This window comes from Oryzias latipes, chromosome 17, assembly GCF_053564925.1.
Source record: "Oryzias latipes strain Hd-rR chromosome 17, Olatipes_Hd-rR_3.1".
NCBI lineage: Eukaryota > Metazoa > Chordata > Actinopteri > Beloniformes > Adrianichthyidae > Oryzias > Oryzias latipes.
In genome coordinates, this window is record NC_136253.1 from 22,568,309 (window position 1) to 22,590,147 (window position 21,839).

The 21,839-nt window shown below is 38.8% G+C and overlaps 1 protein-coding gene and 1 long non-coding RNA gene across 7 annotated transcripts; one reads left to right on the top strand and one right to left on the bottom strand.

Moving 5' to 3' along the window:
- The first annotated feature begins 1,589 nt into the window (after positions 1-1,589).
- LOC111949079 (uncharacterized) lies at positions 1,590-8,043 on the top strand. Its single transcript, XR_002875107.2, has 3 exons — positions 1,590-1,728; positions 2,304-2,403; positions 7,906-8,043. It is a non-coding gene; the product is annotated as an uncharacterized LOC111949079 (long non-coding RNA).
- On the bottom strand, positions 5,928-16,060 carry nop9 (NOP9 nucleolar protein). Of its 6 annotated transcripts, none has more exons than XM_023965331.2 (13): positions 15,958-16,060; positions 15,394-15,484; positions 15,256-15,363; positions 13,073-13,309; positions 12,812-13,000; positions 11,545-11,652; positions 8,987-9,128; positions 8,702-8,894; positions 8,481-8,621; positions 8,277-8,396; positions 7,939-8,151; positions 6,403-6,508; positions 5,928-6,307 (listed from the first exon to the last, which is right to left on the bottom strand). In XM_023965331.2, exons 1-13 carry the CDS (start codon positions 15,988-15,990, stop codon positions 6,153-6,155), a joined length of 1,836 nt encoding a protein of 611 aa, XP_023821099.1. In that variant the 5' UTR covers positions 15,991-16,060; the 3' UTR covers positions 5,928-6,152. The 6 variants fall into 6 exon arrangements, 5 of the variants coding, with proteins under 5 accessions (XP_023821099.1, XP_078791636.1, XP_023821098.1 ...); XM_078935510.1 differs by lacking the exon at positions 15,958-16,060 and adding an exon at positions 15,833-15,952; XR_013650761.1 differs by having other exon boundaries at positions 7,881-8,151; positions 15,256-15,484.
- Positions 16,061-21,839: the final 5,779 nt, after the last annotated feature.

The following is a 21,839-nucleotide window of genomic DNA, read 5'->3' on the forward strand; positions in this document are numbered from 1 at the left end:
TTTGTTTCAGCCAAGTCTCCCGCATTTTGGGTCCTTCACGACTAGGACCTAAAACGGGAGAGACACGGGGCCTGATCGCTCCGGTTTCGGATGAGCCAAGAGAGCAGAACGAACTACTCAACACGGGGGGACAGGACAAACCGGGAGCCCGAGGTTTATTTTGAAAGTACCTGTTTCCAGTTCTTCCGTTTTTTGCTGCGACATCTGAGTGGAAATAGAACTCTTGCGTAAAGCTTGCCTTGCGGAGGGACGGACGTGAGACGCAGACATGACGAAGGCGATGGGACGATCCGATTGGTGGATGGACGTTCTAACAAAGACACACCGCAGACGGACCGGTGGAAATTTGGGGGGAAGAGCTGTAATAAGGTTTCTGTGGGTGAATCTGCTGAAAAATCAAACTTATTCCAGCCTAAACTTTGTCTTTGAAATTGTAATCAACAAACCCGACAACTTTTTTTTCTTTCTTTTTTTTTGTGAAAATGCTTCCTGATTACAGATGCCAATCATCGCCAAATGAGGCGTATTTTGGATGCAGGCAATTACCCCTCCAGCTGATGCTTTTCTTTGCTTTTGGGAGGCCGTCCTTCTTAAAATACACTCAAAGAACCCCATGCAGTTCAAACACGCCGTATGGATCTGTGATGACGTGTCACACGCGTGTCGCTGCCCCGTCAGCTCTAGAATTAAAAGCATTAATTCAATCAAAGCGGCAGACGTGAGCGGTGGAGACGAGTCGAAACCCCTTAATTGAAAATTGCCAATAATTGCTGCCATGTAGTGCAGTAACAGCAGCAGATGAGGCATCAATACATATTTTTTATTTTTTTTTGGGTTCAAACAGGACCATAAAAAGGTCCACTAATGGAAGAAGCGCACAGAGCTGTGGAACGATAAGACATTAAAGAGAAAATGGATTTTCAAATGAATTTTTGCTTAAAAAAAAGAAAAAAAATCCCAATCCTTTCAGCATGATATGATCTAGAAAATCCGACCCCATCTCCAGAGGAAGCCTTTTTTAAAGAACCTTACCAGAAAAGTGTCATGTTTTACCTGAAACGCCAAAGACAAAAGCAACACGGTGGGCTTTGGGGTATTACCATCTCTCCCCCTCCAGAGACATTTGGCACAGCTAAAAACAACTGCTGTGTATGTTTACCTGAAAATCTTCCAAAAATAAAAGCAGTCAGATGGATTATTTGGGGATCCGTAATTAGCGTCTATGTAAAAGCAGCAACAATTTTATTTGTCAGGGCTGGAAAGAAATTCAGTCCTCAAAGGGGTTAAAAACTACATCTCCTTCCTTCCTTCTCTTTCTGCTTCGCCTTGGCGGACGTGTACTTCTGGAATCCTGCAGCCCTATGAGGTCGCATTGCTAATGCGAGCGCAGTATCCATCTCATGCATTGGAGGGCTCTTGAGAGGAAGACAAACTGGCAAAAAAAACAGGTTTAAGAGAGAATGAAACGGAGAGATGGGGTTGGAGGAATGCTTTGAGGAGCCACGGTTGCTTAGATACCGTCGTCAAGGAGACAGCGAGTCCTTTGGCATCTCAGATGTCCTATATTTACATTTTACGTTGATTTTCACAAGAGAAAGGATCCTTTTCTTTTTCACATTCCTCCCCTTTTGTGAGTGTAAAACGCCTGACAACCAATCAGCTCGTTCTTTGAAATAATATTCAGTCCGTCTGTCAGAATAGAAGATGGTTTTTCTCTCACTCAAACAGGTCAGTAAACTGTCAGATAACAGCTACACAAACACCTACAGGGAAAGGAGGTGGGAACGGAGAGCAGGGCGGTAGAATTTGTTTCTGTGACGCCCCGTCAGTGTCTCAGGCTGTGACAGATCTGCTACCCTGGCTGGGATTTTTTCTGCCACTGATTCATTCTGTGGGCAAAATGATGCAACGGAGGAAAAAGCCACCCTCTGTGTGGCAGCAAAACCTTGTGGAATCAGCGACTCCCAACTTTGCTCTTCGGCAGATCTCACATATTTGCAGTTCGTGGAGTTACGTACATATACACAGATTTAGCTGCAGAGAAGTCTGTGAGGTCGTCCTTCTTCTGCAGGATGACCCTGCATGCAAAGAGCCGGGGTGCAAAAATAAGAGAGGGAGGCGGTACAATATTGTCAAACATGCCTAATGCACAGCGAAGGACAAAGAAGCTGGTCAAAATAGTGAAGCTAGGAGATCTGCAAAGTGTGCTAATTTAACAAAAAGAGAAGTAAGATCGTGTTTTATAAAAATGACTTTTGGGTCAAAGCTGCTTAAAAAGTTCACTTTTCTTTTTGTTTTTTCAGAAACAACTAGAAAGTTTCCTGCAGCTTCCAGGTGAACATTTGGGACGACATTCCAAACTCTACAAGACCTCCAAAGCCTTTTGTACGGTGGAGTTTCAGGGTCAGTTTACAAAAAAAAAAAACTTTTTTTATTTACGACTTTTAAGTCGTAAATTTACAAGAAAGAAAGTCCTAACTGTTAAATTAAATTTCTTGTAGATTTACGAGAAAAAAATCTCGTAAATTTACGCGAAAAAGTCCTTGATTAAGGTGCAAAAAACACCAAAGCTGTCCGTTTATCGGAGCCAAGCTTGAAGATGACATATGTGGAGCCTTTTTGTGAGGTTTGATTTCCGGATAGTTTTAAAAAACAAAGAGATTCTGAACCTTTTGGCGACTCAAAATCAGATTATTTTCAGTGGAGCGGCTTTCTGGGGTCCGGTGTCAGTAAAGCGGAGTGCGCGGCGTTCACTTGCTGCACGGTGAATGCTCACTTCCACTTTAATCTCATAAATTTACGCGTTTTTTTCTCGAAAATTTACGACTCAAAATCTCGTAATTTTTTTTTTGGTGGCCCTAAAACTCCGTCGAATATTGGGGCCAAAAAGTCTCAGATTTTGGTTTTAAAAGGACCCATACCCTGCTTTTCCTTAGCCTTTCGGAGTAAACTATATCCACAGATATGATCATATTTGACCTTTGGCACACTAAAGAACCATTTTTTAACATGAAATGCGAGTTATTTCTACAGTTCCTTTTACTACCTGGAAGTAAAACCACTCGATCTTTAAGGCTCCTTGTGGGCGCCGCCCTTTTCATGATGTCACCCTTTAGTTTGCCTCGGCAGCGCGTCTGCGTTTTTCGCCCACGAAAACAAACGTGAGGAATGAACATTATGATACACTTAAAAGCTGAATTTCATATGAACTTATTGTTGTTGACTTTTGCTGTTCATTTGTGTTGCAAAGTTCTTTCAGAATTTCCAGGAAAAAAAACACCCTTAGCAAAAAGTAGTCTACAAGTAAGTTTGATTTAATTTTATTTGATTTAATTTGCAGATAAAGATAAGAAAAGTCCCACCTCAACGTAAAAAAACAACATTTTATTTATAATGGTGCGACCAGTATTCAATTAATTCATAAACATTTTTTTTCAAATACATTTATAATCATTGAAGTAAAATTTTTATAGAAAATAACTTTTCTACTTTTAACAGCAGGACGTCCAAGTTCCTTTCAAAATAAAATATCCCATGTGTCATACAGGATTCTCCCGTGGCAGCGATGTTCAAGTGGTTAGAACTGAAATGCATTTCTATACTTTGAAGAACTTTGTCTCTTTACAGCAGCTGCATACTGTGATGCCGTACTTATAAAATATATAAAACATCTCCTTATGATCCTATTGCACTCGTAATTGACAAAAACACCAACTACCTGTCATTGTGTCCTCACTAATTCTCTAAAAGTAATCTAATGACAATTTGTATGAACAAAATGATCATTTTTATCATTAATATTAAGACTTGATTGTCACCAAAGACTGAAACTTGACTTGTGAGCATTTCTAAGTTAAACAAATCTACAACATGCTGAACAAATCTATTTACAGGTTGTCCATTAGACTTTACTTTAGACTAAAATCCTATTTATTTTCCCATTTTATCCAGTTTGAATTAATTTCTTTTATTTAAGCCAAACATATTGACTCACATTGTCAAATTACAGTAAGATTAGCACCAGAGGAGTGGCGCTAATCATTTCAATAAATGTGTGAGTGTGAAAATTCAGCACAACTTTTGCACATCATTTCCTAGATGATGTGTACACTTTCTGTCATGGTTCGCTGCCTTGAAATTGGGAACCTAAGGAGTTCTTATTCATTTTCAAAGTCCTCGATGCCTGACTGCTGTTTCATCAAATGCACAAAAGAGAGAATTTGTACGTGGAAAAGCATAAGCGGGACCTGCATAGGAAGACTGGACGACGAAATCACTTCTTTTTCTCCCTTTCTTCAGATGCACATAGCCAAAAAGAATTCCCATAATGCATGAAAAAGATCTGAATGCTTCCTATTAAGCTTCTTTTTACCTTCTAGGCACATTAACATTGGGAGTAGGGTCATCTAGACCCACTAGACAGTGCTCTGAACCTTTTTTCTTCAATGATTTGTGATCTTCACTGGTGTCCATGGATTACATGAAATCTTTCCAACTTTATCCACCTTTGTCATGGTAGGGAGAACACGTCAATGTAAGGGTGGGGTCATCTAAGATAGCACAAGGGTTAAGAGAAAAAATATATCACACCTTAGTTTTGAGGAGATTTAGGGAGTCCATCTTCTAAATCCTTTCTGGGGTCATGGGGCCGCGGGGGCCAACCCTGCTTTTGGTGAAGGAAGGTACACCCTGTTGCAGGGCTGCACACGCACACGTGGAATTTAGAGACACTGGTTAACCGATGAAGCATGTTTGTTTTAGACTGTTAGAGGAAGTTGGGGCGCCTGGAAAAAACACGCCCATGCAAACTCCACACAGATAGGTCCCAACTGGGATTCAAACTGTGAGATGACAGTGCTAACCGCTAGCCCCACTGTCTTTACATCAGTCAGAAACCAAACTCCAAACAGCAAAAGCCGCGATGTGGAATGCAGCAGCATTTCTATTTGGAGAAAAATAATAATTAACTGCATCCACTGCTCCGTGTTGGGAATCTTTTAGGATCACAGAAACAACTTACATTGTGTATTTTTACGCTATATAATTTAAAAGCTTTAATTTCTGAATCAAGTGATTTAGGATTTTCTAAACAAAAAAAACGTCCACCTTAGAACTAAGGGTGGGGACAGAGGTACATCTGCACATACCAAAAAATGTCTAGAAAAATTATACAAGTCGCACTTTTGAAGAAAGTTATTTACCACCTTTAACCCCTTGTGCTATCATAGATGACCCCACCCTTATATTGACGTGTTCTTCCTACCATGACAAAGGTGGATAAAGGTGGAAAGATTTCATGTAATCCATGGACACCAGTGAAAATCACAAATCAATGAAGAAAAAAGGTTCAAGGCACTGTCTAGTGGGTCTAGATGATGTGCCTAGGATAGCACAAGGGTTACCCACCTTTGTCATGGTAGGGAGAACACGTCAATGCAAGGGTGGGGTCATAGGATAGCACAAGGGTTATTTTGTTGTGTAAGTTACAGATGTTCTTCTGTTCTTTGATGTTGCACTGTTCTGAATGTCACTTTTGTCTCTGCAAACAAAAGAATTTCCCCATCGTGGGATAAATAAAGTTTAACCCTTGTGCTATCCCAGGCACTTTAACATTGGGAATTGGGTCATCTAGACCCACTAGACAGTGCGCTGAACCTTTTTTCTTCAATGATTTGTGATCTTCACTGGTGTCCATGGATTACATGAAATCTTTCCACCTTTATCCACCTTTGTCATGGTAGGGAGAACACGTCAATGTAAGGGTGGGGTCATAAGATAGCACGAGGGTTACAGTGACTAGGATAGCACAAGGGCTAAAAATCATATGTAAGTTGGAGCTGAGTATTAGTTGCACCCGGCCAAACAATGGGGAATTAAAGCTACTTATACTCTGAAATTTATTTGAGGATATTCAGAAACACAGCATATTTAGATGTTTGGCCACGAGACTTTATTTATTGCAAATATCAAAAACACATAATATTATAGGTTTTGTTCAAGATTTAAAAAGATTATTGGATCTCCTTTTAAATCTTGACGACATGATCATGAAGAACAGATTCCAGAAATGTTGTTATAGCAACAAAGAACTACATTTTCTTTATTCTGTCAGATGAAAAACCAAAAACACAGCTGGAACAAAAATGAACTCTCTAGTTGAGAATGTCGTTGAAAAGCTTCCTCTTCTTGGACTCGCCGGTCTGGATTTCCTGCCAGTGGGCTCTTCTGTGCATGAAGTGGGAGAGAGCGAACTTGGCCCACACGTGACGAGCAAACTGATCTGACCGCAGCTGGCTTTCGCTTTGAACTAGAGGGGCGGGACAGGCGCCAATGAGATACGGTGGTGATCAGAAATCTTTGTTTTCCTGCATAAATCACTGACAGCCATGTCAGGAGTGTTACCTAGCTCCTGAGCGATGCTCTGCCTCTGACTGACTGAGGCGCTGCTCCACACGGCCTCCAGCACCCGGCTGCCCAGCCTGGAGCACGCCATTTGGCCGTACTGACCCTAGAAACAGACGGAAAGGACGACGGAGTATTAAGGCTAGCATAAAAATAAAAACGCTATTTACGAGGATAAAGATGTAAAAGTGTGAGAAAAACTAGCAATTGAATGAGAATAAAGTTGTGACATCAAAATCAAACATTTATGAAAATAAAAAAGTCGTCACTTTCCAAGAAAAGTCGTAACGTAATGTAAAAAAAGTCAATATTTTATAAGAGTAAAGTCGTAAAAGGTTGAAAAAAATTAAAGATAAAGATGCATTTTACATGAATAAAGTCGTTACATCAGAAAACGTCGTATTTTTATGAAAATAAAGTCGCAATTTCAGAAAAAGTCATATTTTTACAAGAGTATAGATGTGAAATCATTAGAAAAATGTCGTAATTTTACGGGAATAACGTTTTAAATTTGGAAGAAAAAAGGGTAAAATTTACAACAATGAAGTCGTGAAACTGAGTGCGTTGTAATTTTTCGAAAATAAACAATGAGAAAAAAAATCAAATGTATCAAAATGAAGTCGTAATGTTATGAGTCGTACATTTACGAAAATAAAGTCAAACATAAAAAAGGTTGCTATTTAACAAGAATAAAGATATAACATTATGAAAAAGACACGCTACATTTATGAGAATGAAGTTGTAAAATTAAGAAAAAAAGTCAATTTTTAATGATAAAAGTTCAAACTTCAGAATTCCTAAACTGAGAATGCACGGAATTAAAAAACATTTATGAAGCAAAAGTCTGTTTCCTAGGAAAGGTTAAAAAAAAAACAGCGTAAAAAATAAGACACATCGTGAACCGTTACTTTGGCTTCAGAAATACGGAAATACTGATTCTTAGTGAGTCAACATTGTTTTATTCTAAGTATAAGAATATTGAAGAGAATCTGTAGCAAACGGGTCCTCTTCCTAAGGTTTGGATTTTTCATTTTTCCTTATATAGTCACAGTAAAATAGCTGCATTTATGGATTTATTCAGAACGTGGATGGAGGTTTACCCCTTGTGCTATCTTAGATGACCCCCCCCTTACATTGACGTGTTCTTCCTACCATGACAAAGGTGGATAAAGGTGGAAAGATTTCATGTAATCCATGGACACCAGTGAAGATCACAAATCATTGAAGAAAAAAGGTTCAGCGCACTGTCTGGGTCTAGATGACCCAATTCCCAATGTTAAAGTGCCTAGGATAGCACAAGGGTTACACCGCCAACTTTAGTTTAGAAAATACAATGTCAAACTTTATTTTTGTAAAATTAGGACTATTAATCATAACTTTACAGATTTATTCTCACAAAATTACAGCTATTTTACTCTCATAAAATTCTGACTTTTCTACTCGCACTTTTACGACTTTATTCTCATAAATGAATTTACTTTTTCTTTCACGGTGCCCCTAAAGCAAAAGCAGAAGAATCCTGTTAACATCCGGCACCTCCAGCCTCCTGAGGATCTTGCCCCGGCCTTTGTCGCTGGACGTGGTGATGAGCGCTTGGAGGACGTGGCTGCCAGCCGGGTGTGAAGCCAGAGTCAAGAGGTCAGCGGGCGTCAGAGTGCGCAGGCTGCTGAGGAGAAGCGAGCGCTCCTTAAACTTAGCCAGCGCTTGGACCAACCGGGAGCCGTGGTAACAGATGGAGGTCAGCGGTATCTGGGAGAAATAAAAAAAAAAAAGGAGAAAGGACCTCACTGAAAGCGCTATTTTTAGAGCAGCTTTAGGATGTTAAATCGGCTAAAATTCCAGCAAAAATGATTTGATTCGATTTCCGTTTTTACCTCTGTCTGTGCGTCGCCCCCTGCTGTATCAGAGTGGTAGTACACTTCATAGGTTAGCAGGGACATGAAGAGGGGGAGGCAGCAGACCTGTCGGGAGCTGGGCTCAGCGCAGTGAAAGGCCTGAGGTTCAAACATTTGTGCATCATCAGATGAGCTCAAAAAATAAAAAGTTTCAAACTCAAAAGAGGAAATTGCACCGCTCACATTGAGGAGGCTCTTGATCATCTCATCCTGCTTTTGTCCACTTTCTGCACAGCTGTCTGCCAGCTGAACAATCACGCCCATGTGACCTGCAGCCAAGATGGCCTCCACCCCCTGAATCAGCTCGTCAAACAACCGCGGAAACTGCAGGAAGAGCGGAAAGTCGTGACTTTTCGGCATTGGGAACATTCTCTCACCTGCACTCGGCTGCAAAAGGGACCCACCAGTTTGTATTTGGCTGCAGCTGCTGTTAATCTCTGAATGGGAAAGTTAGCAATGGGATGGAGGGCTAGGCTGACCAAGCTTCCTTTCAGATGGTTCTTGTAAACATCGCGGAGAAGAGAAATGTGGGACAGCTGGATTACAGTCTCTAGAAGATGACTGGACGCCTGATCCTTCAAGAAAACCAGGAGAGGGCTGCCAGGGAAATGAAAAACAGGCCATATTAGTATTCGTCATAATTATTGTCAATCAGCTTTAAAAACAAAAAAACAGCTTTGGCCTCGAACCTAACTCCAGGAGCCGCGCTGCGACTCATGAGGTACTCCACGGTGCGTTTAAGGAGCTTCTTGCAGAGTTTAGGGCGTTTTCTGTGGCTCACAGTCAGCATGGTCTGGAACACGGCACTGGCAACAGAATCTGTGATGCTGACTGAACACAAGAGGACTTTTATTTAAACCTTTTTTTCTACCTGGAAAATCAAATCACCGGTCCACACTTGAGAAAAAAATGATTTTAAACTCTTGCTTTGGTGTCACTCTGCACATTTCACATTCTTCTTTGCTGGTGCAATACTGCCCCCCACAGAGCAGCGAAGGGATCTGCTCCAAATATTTAAGAGCATGATGTAAACAAGATTTTTTTTTCTGACTATAAAAGTAGCATTTGTAACAAAATGTTGACGTCCTTTCACGGAAAAAAAAAATATTTATTTTTAATTCAAGTTGTGTCTTCAAAAAACAGATCTAGAATGGATTTAAAATATATAAAAATGATGTAGAATTATTTTGTATTAATGAACACGACTGTTGACATGTTATAATATATTTTTACTGTCTAACTTTTAGAGCTGATTAAAGTGCTTCAGTTGTTCTTAAGGAAGTTGCAATGACTTAAATTGGCCACCAGATGTCCCTATACGCAGTTGTTGCTCTTTAGGGGACTAAAACCTGAAAGCTTTGATTATATTTTGACAAAATCAGAGGTTTCAGGTTTCTCGTTTAAAAAAATGTATTTAGCAATCTATGTTTTTTTTCTGTGAAATGTTTCCATGCTTGTGAATCAGTTGGTCTTCCCTTGTTGTTCTATCTTTTTTTTTACTATTCCTAGTCCACCGTGTTGTTTGTTCTTCAGCAGCTTTGCTACACTTCCTGTTGCACGTATACTAGTATGATAGCCAGATGCTAACAAGATTTTTCTGTAGAAATATAATAAGAACCTATTAATGTGTGTTTGAGATTTTTTGTGATAAATGCACACTAATTTAGTAATGCAACTTTTTCATGTCACAACTAAAGTTCTAGAGTACGTTATTAAAGCACAAAATAGCTAAATTGGAAAAATACACTTCCTGTTTCACCTATACTAGCATGCACAGCCAATTACTAAACAGATTTTCTGTAAAAATATAAAAACTGTGGAACGATGAGTGGCAATAGTTCGGTGGTTGAAAGCAGAGCACTTTTATTAACGCTCTCCAGACACGCACATCATTCTCGACCCCATAAATCGCACTGTCGCACAGTGAAAACCAACAGTTCTGTGCTGTATCATTCACTATGACAAAAACAAGTACATGTGGGTTTGTTCGTTTTTGTGATGGTACAACAGACATGAAGGACTGCATTTTTTATGTCAAGAACTCAACTTCTAGAGTTCAGCTTATAACAGTAGAAAATAACTAATAGAGTGCTAGATATCATAGGCGAAAATAGCTAGCTTAAAAAAGCCACTTCCTGTTGCATGTATGCTAGCAATTTTGCTAAAAAAAAGGTTTTCAGTAAAAATAGGAAAGAAAAAGAAAAAAGTAAGCCAGTATCAATGTAGAACAACCTTTGCAATTGGCTCTGTGCAATTAAACAACAATTAAATAGAAATAGAAATATCTTTATTTGTCATTTTACATGTACAACGAAATTACAGTGCAATTTTTTCCGGTGGAATAAAAAGTCAAGTAAGAGTAGAAAACGAAAAACTGCGAAATAAGACAATATAAGAAAGATATGTTAAAAAATATACAAAAAAATATAAAAAGGAGGTTAATACAAAATCCTTAAATTAGCACAGTCATTTTTAGACACTTTTAAAGAAAACCTACTTGTACGCAGTAGGGATGCAAGGGATGTAAGAATTTGCTGTCCCCATGATTCAGATTAATAGTATATAAATGTATGTGGACTCCTTTTAAACTTAACACTAAAAGCGGAGACTCTTTTTAAGTCACTTTTGCTGCACTTTAGTTTGGATGTTTACATGAGTTTGTATTTAATCACATTTATGTGTACAATGTCTTCATAAAAGAGATTTATAACCCGTCACGGTGCCAGATTCTGTCATAAACTGACAGATCAATGGGTCGATGCGGTTTTAAAGCCGGACATTAAATCACGGTGGGTGTGTTTGCTTTTACATGAACAGAAGAAAAGACAGGACAGTTTTTCTCCCTGTCAGAGAGCTCTGCTAAACCCCATTGAGGTTACTCTGCAGCGTTTGCCCTAGCGTTTGCAGACGATTTTATTTTCTTTTGCCATAAAAAACAGAAAAGGTTGCATTTAACATGTTAAAGCTAAACACAATCTAGAACAGAGCTCCGTTCAAAAGGTTACCCTTCAGCAATGCAATTGCCCTTTGGCTCTGCTGTGCATTAAAAGAGGCTTTATAGAAAAACGTCACAGCAGACGAGAAGAAAATAAAGAATGCTGCAAGCAGCAAATATATGTACATATATACAGATTCTAAACATTGTTTTGTTTTTTCCCTATGATCCATTCAAGTGACCATAAAAATTGACGGCATATACAAATAAACAAAATCAGTATGACTGAAATATGAAAAAATTATGACTTACGGTTAATGTTTTCCATCAAAGTCTCTGTGAGTTTCCCCATTTCGTACCAGAAGGATGTGGGGATCTCAAAGTCTGTCATTTGAGGAGAAACGCCGCGGTCTTTCACACCTGGTTTGATAGAAACAACGCAAATATGGCAGAAATGTCAGTAAATTAGAGTTTGGGAGATCATTTGTTGAAACAAAACTCATTTATGGAGGGATTTGTGTGCCTGTATTCCAAGTGCAAACGCTACTTTTTGGCTTTTAAGCAGGAGGTGTCAGAAAAGTTACCACAGGGATAACTGGCTTGTGGTGGCCAAGCGTTCATAGCGACGTCGCTTTTTGATCCTTTGATGTCGGCTCTTCCTTTCATTGTGAAGCAGAATTCACCAAGCGTTGGATTGTTCACCCACTAATAGGGAATGTGAGCTGGGTTTAGACCGTCGTGAGACAGGTTAGTTTTACTCTACCGGGAGGAAGGGGCCTTCCTGCTCTCCCATACCTGGAGCAACATCCTCCAGACATCAAGGGGCGGAGTCACCTGTCAAAGTCTGACAGATGACTCCGCCTCAGTCACAATCATCTGCTTTTAAAGACGTCACATCATGATGAAGGCGGAAGGTATTCCGCCGAAACATGTAAGGTACGATTGACAAAAACAAACCGTGTCTGAGAAAAAATAATTTAAGAACACAAGGCAACTTCTATATGAGATACAGTTGCAGTGCTTCACATTATTAAATCATTAAACATCACTGTGAACATTAAATGAACTGAATTTTACCATTCTTATTGCAATGAAAGACGTATTGATTTTCATATAGAGCTTTTTCTAATTCATTCTTTGAAAAAAGAAAAGAAAATTAAATTCGCTAAAACAATCTTATGGCAACTTGAAGTATTTAATGAATGAAATAAATCCCTTTACATCCTTGACCAATCGGATGGAGCCATTTTATGTTTAGATGTTTGCCTCCTATGTAGATGAGGGTTATCTTGACTCTTACTTAAATTAAACTGTTGCAGTGAAATTGAACTAATGTTTGTGTTTTTTTTCTATTTGTTTATGCATCACAACTTATATCGTCATCGCAATATTGATCACTAATATCGCAAATGGCGAGTTTTCCTCACATCGTGCAGCCCAAATATTTACTTATTTGTTTGTTTTAGTGGATATCCAGGGAGCTGACGTGGTCCGGTCACTTGTTCTTTCTCTCATGGAGCTGCCAGGATGAGAGAATTTCTCCCTGTGAGATCCATGAAGATGAGTTCAAAGTGTTTACCTGGGCGCGTCTCAGAGCGAGCCGGTCCCAGACAGCCTGTCAGCACGTGGAGGAGAGTTCGGACCACATGGGAGCCGTGAGCGTGGGCGATGAATTCCGCGATGTTTTCCCTCACCACCTGACCTAAACACAACACCTGGCCTTCCAACACTCCAGGGCCCTCCTCCTCTTCCTCCTCCTGTGGCGTCTCTGCAGGAAAAAACAAACTCTTATTTTGTAGATCTGCTTTTAAGGACGCAGCACAGGGAGGACGTATCTCACCTGTCCACCTGGACATCTGTCTGAGAGCGCTCTCCACCACGTGGCCCCCACACCGATCGCAACAAACCGCTTTGAACTCAGAGCCCAGGGCTCCTCCCACCTCGGCCATCACCTCCCCCACCCGGTCGGGACTGCAGAGGGGAAGCAGCCGCTGTAGAGTGATGCTTCCTGTCCGATCCGTCGCCACTCGGCCGGCTTGACCTTTGACCTCCATGAGGACGTTCTCCACAAACATTTCTGCAGGAAGATCGAGTGGAACACCTCAAAAACTCCAAACCTCTCCAAAGAGATGATATAGTACCAAAAAATCGTTCAAAATCAAACAAGGTGATTTCTTGGATTATTTTCTTTTTTTTTACATTTTGTCTCTCAGTTATTGTTGTAGAGTAAAGGTCGATCTGCCAAAGCGCTCCGTCCCACAGCCCGCTGTTAGAGCCACTGACGGAGCTCCTCGGTGAAGACGATGAAGAGGATCGTCCGTGATGGATTCCCGTTTCCATAACAACCTCCTGTCACTCACAGTCACAGGTTATGTCACCCAAACTACTAAAAAACTATATAGTGCGGCACTATATATGAGTTTTAAAAGAAATTCGGACACCATGCTCACTACAGCGGATATGACGTCATCGATTTCACAAAGTTCAATTCTAATTGATAGCAGCGTTTTGCAATTATTATTTATGAGTCCACTATCTTCAGAAGATGGAAAACGGTGATGGTGTATTAAAAAAGTACATTAAAATACATTTTCTTTGCAAAAATTGTTCCGACGCAATGCATTGTGGTCTATATTTGCAGATCTAGTGAGCATCGATGCACACTGGTTTTTCGCAGAGACTTGTGGGAAATTTCTAGGGAACTCAATTTTAGAATGGTAGATTTGGACAGCACTTCAAAAAGGCGTATGCACTATATAGTGCACTATATAGGGGTTAGGGTGGGAACTGGATGTCTGTTAATCCACTTCCTGTTCCTGTCTGTGTATCCGCCCCCCCAAGCAGCTCAGTCCATAGAAGAGTGCAGGTTCCACAGAGTCCTGCACACTCTGGAGGACCTCAGCCTCTCCGGCCGCTTCTCTGGCAGCATCAAGTTGTTGCTTAGCGACAGAGGCCGATCGTTTAAACTCGGGGGGGTCCGATTCCAGGCCTGGAGCGCCGCTGTCCCGCATGTTCTGTTTTGGCTAAACCCACCTGATGCAGGTGTTCAGCAGCAGATGAAAAGCAGGATTTTTGGAAAAGCAGCAGGAGGCCGGACCTCAGGCCTGGATTTGGACACAAGTAAGCGGACATAAAGCTTTTGGTAACTGGCAGCCTCCCGTGGCGCCGGTTGGACAGAAGAAAACCCCCAGAACTTTAATGTCATTACACAATATAGACCTCTCATTATTTACAGTAGGACCAACCACAGAACCAGTGACTGCCAAAACCTTATTAACCCCTTAGTATTTACTCATAGAACACAAATCAAATTCAGTATTTAAATATATATATAGAAATCCACTTTGTCTAAATCACATCCAGTCACTGATTTGGATTTAAGAGCTCCAGGTTTCTGTTCTCAAACCAGTTCTGTCTTTCTCTTTGGATTTCTGAAAGATATTTTGCTTTGAACTGATTAAGTCAGACCTCATTCACACGTATTTACATGCAACCGAACACACAAAGTGATGCAAAGTCATGCTGGCCGCACATAATAAGATGCACATTTCTGCATTGTTTGCACATATTTCGATGCATACGAGGCCTATATGCTGTTGCTGGTCACACAAATCAACCAAAGCCTAACCGTAATGGTAACCTTAAGACTTCCTCTGGGTCCGAGCGGCCTAAAACAAAAAAGTCCAGCACTTAGAAAATGATGTGCAAATATCCACGTTACTGTCTTCTTCTTTCCCTTTCGGCTTCATGATTTTGTTGTGTTTGGGTCTTTTTTTATTTCATCTAAGAGCTGCTCTCAGATGATATAAACAGAACATTAAGTAATTCTGCCTCAGTAAACTATTTTGAACCAGCAAGAAATCCTGTTTGCATCCATGTCTAGTTTTAGAGGGATTAATAATTTCTTTGCTTTTTATTCAGTTAAATAAAAAAACAGAGAACTAATTCCCAGCTTTTTTCTTCTTCTTGTTACTGGAACTCTTTCTTTGTTCTTTCCTAAATAACTCAATCAGACGTTCTGACCTTTCTCTTCATCATCTGGGAAACCTTCATCAAGTCTTTCTCCGACTCTGCGAAAGTAGCCGACGCTCGGAGCATCCAGACGTTTCCTGCCAGCCTCTCCTTGCTCTGCTGGTCCGTCGCCTTTCTTCTTCTTCTGACCTCCTCCTCCTCCTCCATCAGCATCAGGTTTTCTCTTCTGTGTTCCAGCTTTCTGCTGTTTCTCACTGTTTCCTTTGGCCATGTTCTCAGTCTTTCAGAATGAAGGAAGAATGTTTTTATTATTATTATAAATGTTAATCTTTTTAAAACTTTTTTTTTACTGTATTTCAATATGAAAAATCTGGCAATTTATCCTAAAATTGTAATAAAAATACAAAATCACTAATAATAGTCATCATTTATGTAATAGATTTCTCCCAATCTACGACGTGGCTTTGTCTTGCGTTCCAATAATTAAAAGTAAAAGTTAAAATACACGAATTTACAGTTAAAATACAGGCTTTTACAGTCACCTAAGGGCTGCCATTAACGTAATTTTTATATTTAAAGACTAGAGAAAAACTGTAGTTGCAGCTGGACTGGAGCTGCTTCGATTTACCTTTTTAAAGACTAAATGTTTCACACATCGCCGTAAAAATATAAATTCTTTCGTTTCCTCACAGCTCAACAGAAAAACTACAACATAAAAACATATAAACTTTGACAGGAGAATGCTTAACTCACGTGGGGCAGAGGCTGTTCCGTCCAGAGCCGCATTTCTAAACATTAGTGACGCGCCGCGATGACGTCATACAGAAGCGCCGATACTTCCCAGGCAAGCGCGGAAAATGAATATAATGAATTTATTAATTCTTCTGGCGAAATTCTATATAGATAAATATAACAATAATAATAGACATCAAATTATTTACAGGTCATAATAGATGTACATTTTTATATCACATTAATGTCATTTTCCACCAACAAAAAGGCTTTTAAAACTGTTACTGTATGTAATTCTTCGTATAAGCAGCCCCAGGGCTGCTTATTATTGTCTCTGAATTCTACATTATATACTACATTGGTTCTCATGTTGTATACTTGGACTGTGTTCAATAAAGTACAAAGGAATAATAAACCAAACTATTCAATACTTCAAAAAAGGCTCTAAACCACATGTGTCAAACTCAAGGCCCGTCATTTTATGTGGCCCCCGAGAGCACAAGTGTTTAATTTTTTAAAATTAAAAAAAAACAAAATTGGTGTGTATTTATTCATATCTAGGGGGGAATCAGACTTGAAATATCGGATTAGGCAACTACATTAAACACTCTCCATATAACCTAACCTGTCAGAATCAAATTTAAAAGGATTTATGCTAAAGTAACAAGCAAATATGTTTTCTATGCAACTGTAACTGTCACTTTAACCCTTAGCACCTAGCACAAGGGTTACAAAGTTATAACAAATAAATAAATGAGTTATTTAACATTAAGGAGTTATGTTTATTTTTCGTTACATTTAGTTACATGTATAAGTTATATCTGGCCCTTTGAGGACAACCACTATCCTAATGTGGCCCTTGGTGAAAATACGTTTGACACCCCTGTTCTAGTATTAACTGATGAAACACACCCTTGAACATTTATTCATTTCAATTTTTATTTTTAGTTAGTTAGTTCTCTAATCATTGTAGCCTTAAGTTTAGTTTTGTACAAGCTATGTATTTTTTTTAAATAAACAAAGTTTTGTGTAAAAATGTATCAACAATTTTTGCAAATATCCCAGTTGCACGCCAAATTAAAATAACATAATAATATTTAAAGTTTTCGATGTATTCCTAGTTATAATTTTTAATTTAGGTCAAGGATCTTTGACCTTTAATGCTGAAATAGCCAGCTGGAACAGTTTCCTACTGACCAAAACCCATCCAGAGCCACAAAGCCCCATTACATTATTAACCCTTGTGCTATTCTAGGCACTGTAACATTGGGAGTTGGGTCATCTAGACCCACTAGCCCTTGTGCTATCTTAGCTGACCCCACCCTTACATTGATGTGTTCTCCCTACCATGACAAAGGTGGATAAAGGTGGAAAGATTTCATGTAATCCATGGACACCAGTGAAGATCACAAATCATTGAAGAAAAAAGGTTCAGCGCACTGTCTAGTGGGGTCTAGATGACCCAACTCCCAATGTTAAAGTGCCTAGGATAGCACAAGGGTTACACAGTACGTCAATGCAAGGGTGGGGTCATCTAATATAGCACAAAGGTATAAAAAACACACTTTATTTACAGCCTTTAAACCATCTATTTATAAATGTTAAATATGTTAAATATTTACAATTTATCAGTTACAACCGTTTACATTTTTTCTAGATAGAACAATTTGTTACTTAGTTTAATTTTGACATCAGAAAGACATGTTCCCTTCAAAATAATGTACATCATCTTCAAATAGCAAGGGAAAATAGTGCCTTAAAACACTAAATTCATCAATAAGAAAAATTAAATGAACAGCATCATCAATACAAAAACATTTTTAATCATTACAATTAAACAAAGATGAATAAAGATTAAGCTAATTGAATTTTCTCATTGTAAGTGAGCATCTTGGTGCTTTTTTTTACTTGTCTCTTACTTGACATTTAAGGAGTGCGGTTTCATTGATTTATTGTTGACTCTGCAACACTCGGGTGTCGAGGTTTTCTGTTTAGAAATCAGCTCAGTTCACCAAATCTTCAATAACGTGCATGACTTTAGGTTAGCAGCATTTGTGCTAAAGCTCTTTGTTCTGGCCAAACATAGTTTTGCACATAATGGATAAACACAAGTTCAGGGTGTTTTTTTTAACCCAAGACTTAACAAGGAAAGCTCAGTTAAAGCTCATAGAAATAGCTTTTGCGTTGTTGCACATCTAAATCTACAGAACGGCAAGGTTTAACTTAGTTAGCCATGAACTTTTTTCCAACAAATGTATAATTTTTGTTTGAAAACTAATCAGAAACTACCGTACTTTAAAAAAAAAAAACTGACCTTTTTTCTTTTCTTGCAAGGCTTTACCAATAGTCAACATTCTTTCCTCATAATTGTGCAGAATAAAGTTCGTATTTTTTATTTTCAGAGTTGTGTTCTTTTTATTGTCTAACTATATGCTGCTCCTTTCCACATCTGAGTGTTCTCCCTGGATTTGATGGATTCTGGGTAAAGCCACTGGCTGCGGGCAGTGTCAAACAGTTATTAACTCAGTCAGCTCACAAGGACCACACAGTACTGCACTAACATGACATGGTCTTTGAGGAGATGACGGGTAGAGCAAGAGATCAGAGAAGGAATTCTGCTTTCATGTGTTTCTTCAGTGACTCGAGCATTGGAATGCCCTACAGCCGCTATCTTGCTGCTTTATAATTTTAGACTATGTTTTATGCTATTTAACTATATTGATTTTATCTGTTTGAAGTAGTCATTTTCCTCGTATATCAGATCAACCTAAAGTTTTTTAGACATTTAAGCAGAAATGGATGACTCTTTCTTAAGCTTTTGTGTTCAGGTTGCAATTATCATTCGTTGTTATGGACATCCAACATTTAAATTGACATTTTTAGGATCTTGTTTTTGCTGAAAAATGTGTATGGTGTATTAACATTAAGACTTTTGGAGGTGTTTCCTCAGCTTGGGTCTTGTCTGTTTAATGAAATACATACATTATTCATTTTTAACTTTGGGTATAAACAAATAAAGTGATAACATGTATTTTGGTTTTAGTAAAGTCCCACATCAACCATTTTGGATCCATTATAAAAACCTTCCCAGTGGTTTTTTAATTAGGATTATGCAGTTTTTTAGGCAAAAAAAGCCTTTGTTATTTCTAGGACAGTTTCTGCAGAGTAGCAGGAGTTCATTGGAAATCCACCTCTGATTTGCGGATGGGACTGTTGGTGTGAATTAAGCCTGCACTAATTTTCCATGATCCCTTAATTTTTTTACTTTCTCTCACTATCTTACAGCCCCTCACAACCCCAAACTAACATTAGCGGTGCAACAAAAATGGTAAGCAGTGATGGAGCTTTTCAGCCGTACAGTTTTAAATCAGACGCCAGCTCAGACCAGGAAACAAAAGACGTACAAGTGGATGCATTGGAATCGAGCAGAGCAGGGAGCTTGTGGCCTGCCAATTGTAGTTTGTACGTCACAAATATAACCTTTTAAAATGGCCTTTTTTCCATCTGCTCCTGATTTACAACGATTTGAATAAAGAAAAACTACCAAACGCAGTTTTAATCTTAATTTTCTTAATGTATAACCATCATGAGAAAAATGATACATGTAAAAAAATATATATATATATATATATATATATATATATATATATATATATATATATGTTTTTCATTTTAGTAGGTCTTAAATTCTCAACTCAGATTATTGTATGGTTGAGAATATAGATACCTTTACATTTGTGCACCACAGTTTCTAATTTGGAGGTAAATGAAACCCGTCTGCGTTAATGTTCAACTGTGTAAAATAAATTGCGATAAAATTTAGAAATGTGTGCTGAACAATTTAAGTTCTCAGTGTCAATAAAATTGTGAAGGTTCACAATTAGTCAATGGACAAAAATAGGTGTTTCTTGCAACATCTTTGAATATTGTTTTTTTTTTGCAGTTTTTTTCTTTGTAAAGGAAGATTAAAAAAAAAGGTACAAGACAGAATAGTTTTAAAACTAAAGTAATTTGGGCCCAACTGAAAACATAACTAAATGAAACAAAACAAGTGGGACTAAACTGAACAGGCCTGACCAGACTCAGCCATTACACTGACACACTGGGGAAGCTTTATAGACAGGGACAAACCATACTAGACACATGAGGGAGGGGAAACTAACTACGGTAATTAAACATTCAAACTAATTAATCTGATTACAAAACAGAAACCAAACTAAATTCATATAATACAAAAGTAGTCTTCAACAAAAATGTACTAAATAATTTCCTTTAAATAAGCAAAATAAAGTCCATGAGGAGAGTTGGCACCCCCTGCAGTTCCCCAGTGGAATTTCCCAATCTCCTCTGCTGATTACTATGGATGGCTCACCTGAGATGGAAACTCAGAAAACAAACAAAAGTAAATAAACTACTTTTTCTCACTTAAAACAAATTAAATGTGTGCACCCATTGTTAATTTATTTTAAGTAAAAAAAGTAAAAATGAATGTTTTAATTTAAAGACAAATAAAGAAATACTAACACCTATGTGGTGGTTTGAGGTTGAACCACCACAAAAATCTTTCCTTTCTCTGCCTTTATTTCTCCAGTCTTCCTCTGAAATGCTGCTGTTTTGACTATCCTAGGCTATACTTAAATCTTTTATTGGTTTCAGTGGAATTCTAACATGGCTTAGTAATTGTTAACAGACACCCACTGAAAGCTGCCTAAGTTTTTGCCTTCTGCATTTCCCTTCCTCTGTTTTCATTTTACATTTATGGAGGGATCTTTTTCATGGCAGCAGCCTTTTCTTTTTTAAAACCATTTTACCCGCCTTTTTTTTTGTTTTTCCCCTGAAAAAAGAACAATGCCTTGTGACCTAAAATATTTGCCATTCATCTGCTCTTCATCCCATTCTTCTGGCGACCACCACTATTTTTCTTTACTTCACATGAAGCCATCAAAGTCAATTCTAGTCCCTAAATTTTTTTTCCTAACCATTCCTCCTTCCATCTAATTCCTCCATCCCCACTGTGTCTCCTGACCGACTGTGTGATGAAAGAGATTGGTTTGCCATGCGCTGGATGTCCAGGGTTTGAGGGCTGTCAGATGGTAGTCATTGGGATTGTTTTGTGGGAGGGTAAGCATGGAGCTTGAAGGAAGCATCCCCGGTTGCTGTAAAGCATGGGCAAGGAAACCGCACAGCCCCACCAGCTGTTTTGTTCTGACTTTTTCCCATTGCTTTCTTGTTTTGTTTTTTCAACATGTCACATTTCCTACTATATATTTTTCTTTTCTGTCTGTGCTTTTAAAATATGTTAGATGTGCTAATCGGTGGCAGGTGTTCACTTGTTTGTTTTGTGTGAGACCAGTATGTTTTTATCCTTATTTAATTAGTTATGGGTTGGGTTTTTTTCTAGCTTGATTTGCTTTTGTCTGAATACCAACCAATAAAATGTATTAAACAGGTAGGCTACAAAAATTTTGATTTAACTCACGTGGGGCAGAGGCTGTTCCGCCCAGAGCCGCATTGCTAAACATTGACGGGGGGTTGGCCAAGATGGCGTCTCGGTAAGACACTCGCGCTCGAGCTCTGCTTAAAAAGCATTGTCAAAGCCCCAATTAAAAAGACTGTGACAACAACAACAGTATATTTATATCACCAGCATGCCAAAACCCGAAAATAAACGGAAAGAGTGAGAAAGTCTGCCCACAAAAGGCTGTGTTATAGACGCACACAACTATGCTAACCAAGCGGCTGCAACAGACTCAATGGAAGCTGACGATTTCACTTTTACCCCCCTCCCTGATACGCCACTGAAGTCCCCACTTCTGAAAAAAGGTAAAGCTTCTGAAATCGAAGATCCTGAAGGCATTGTTTCCAAACTCTCTTGCCTCATTAACTCAAGATCTGACTCCATT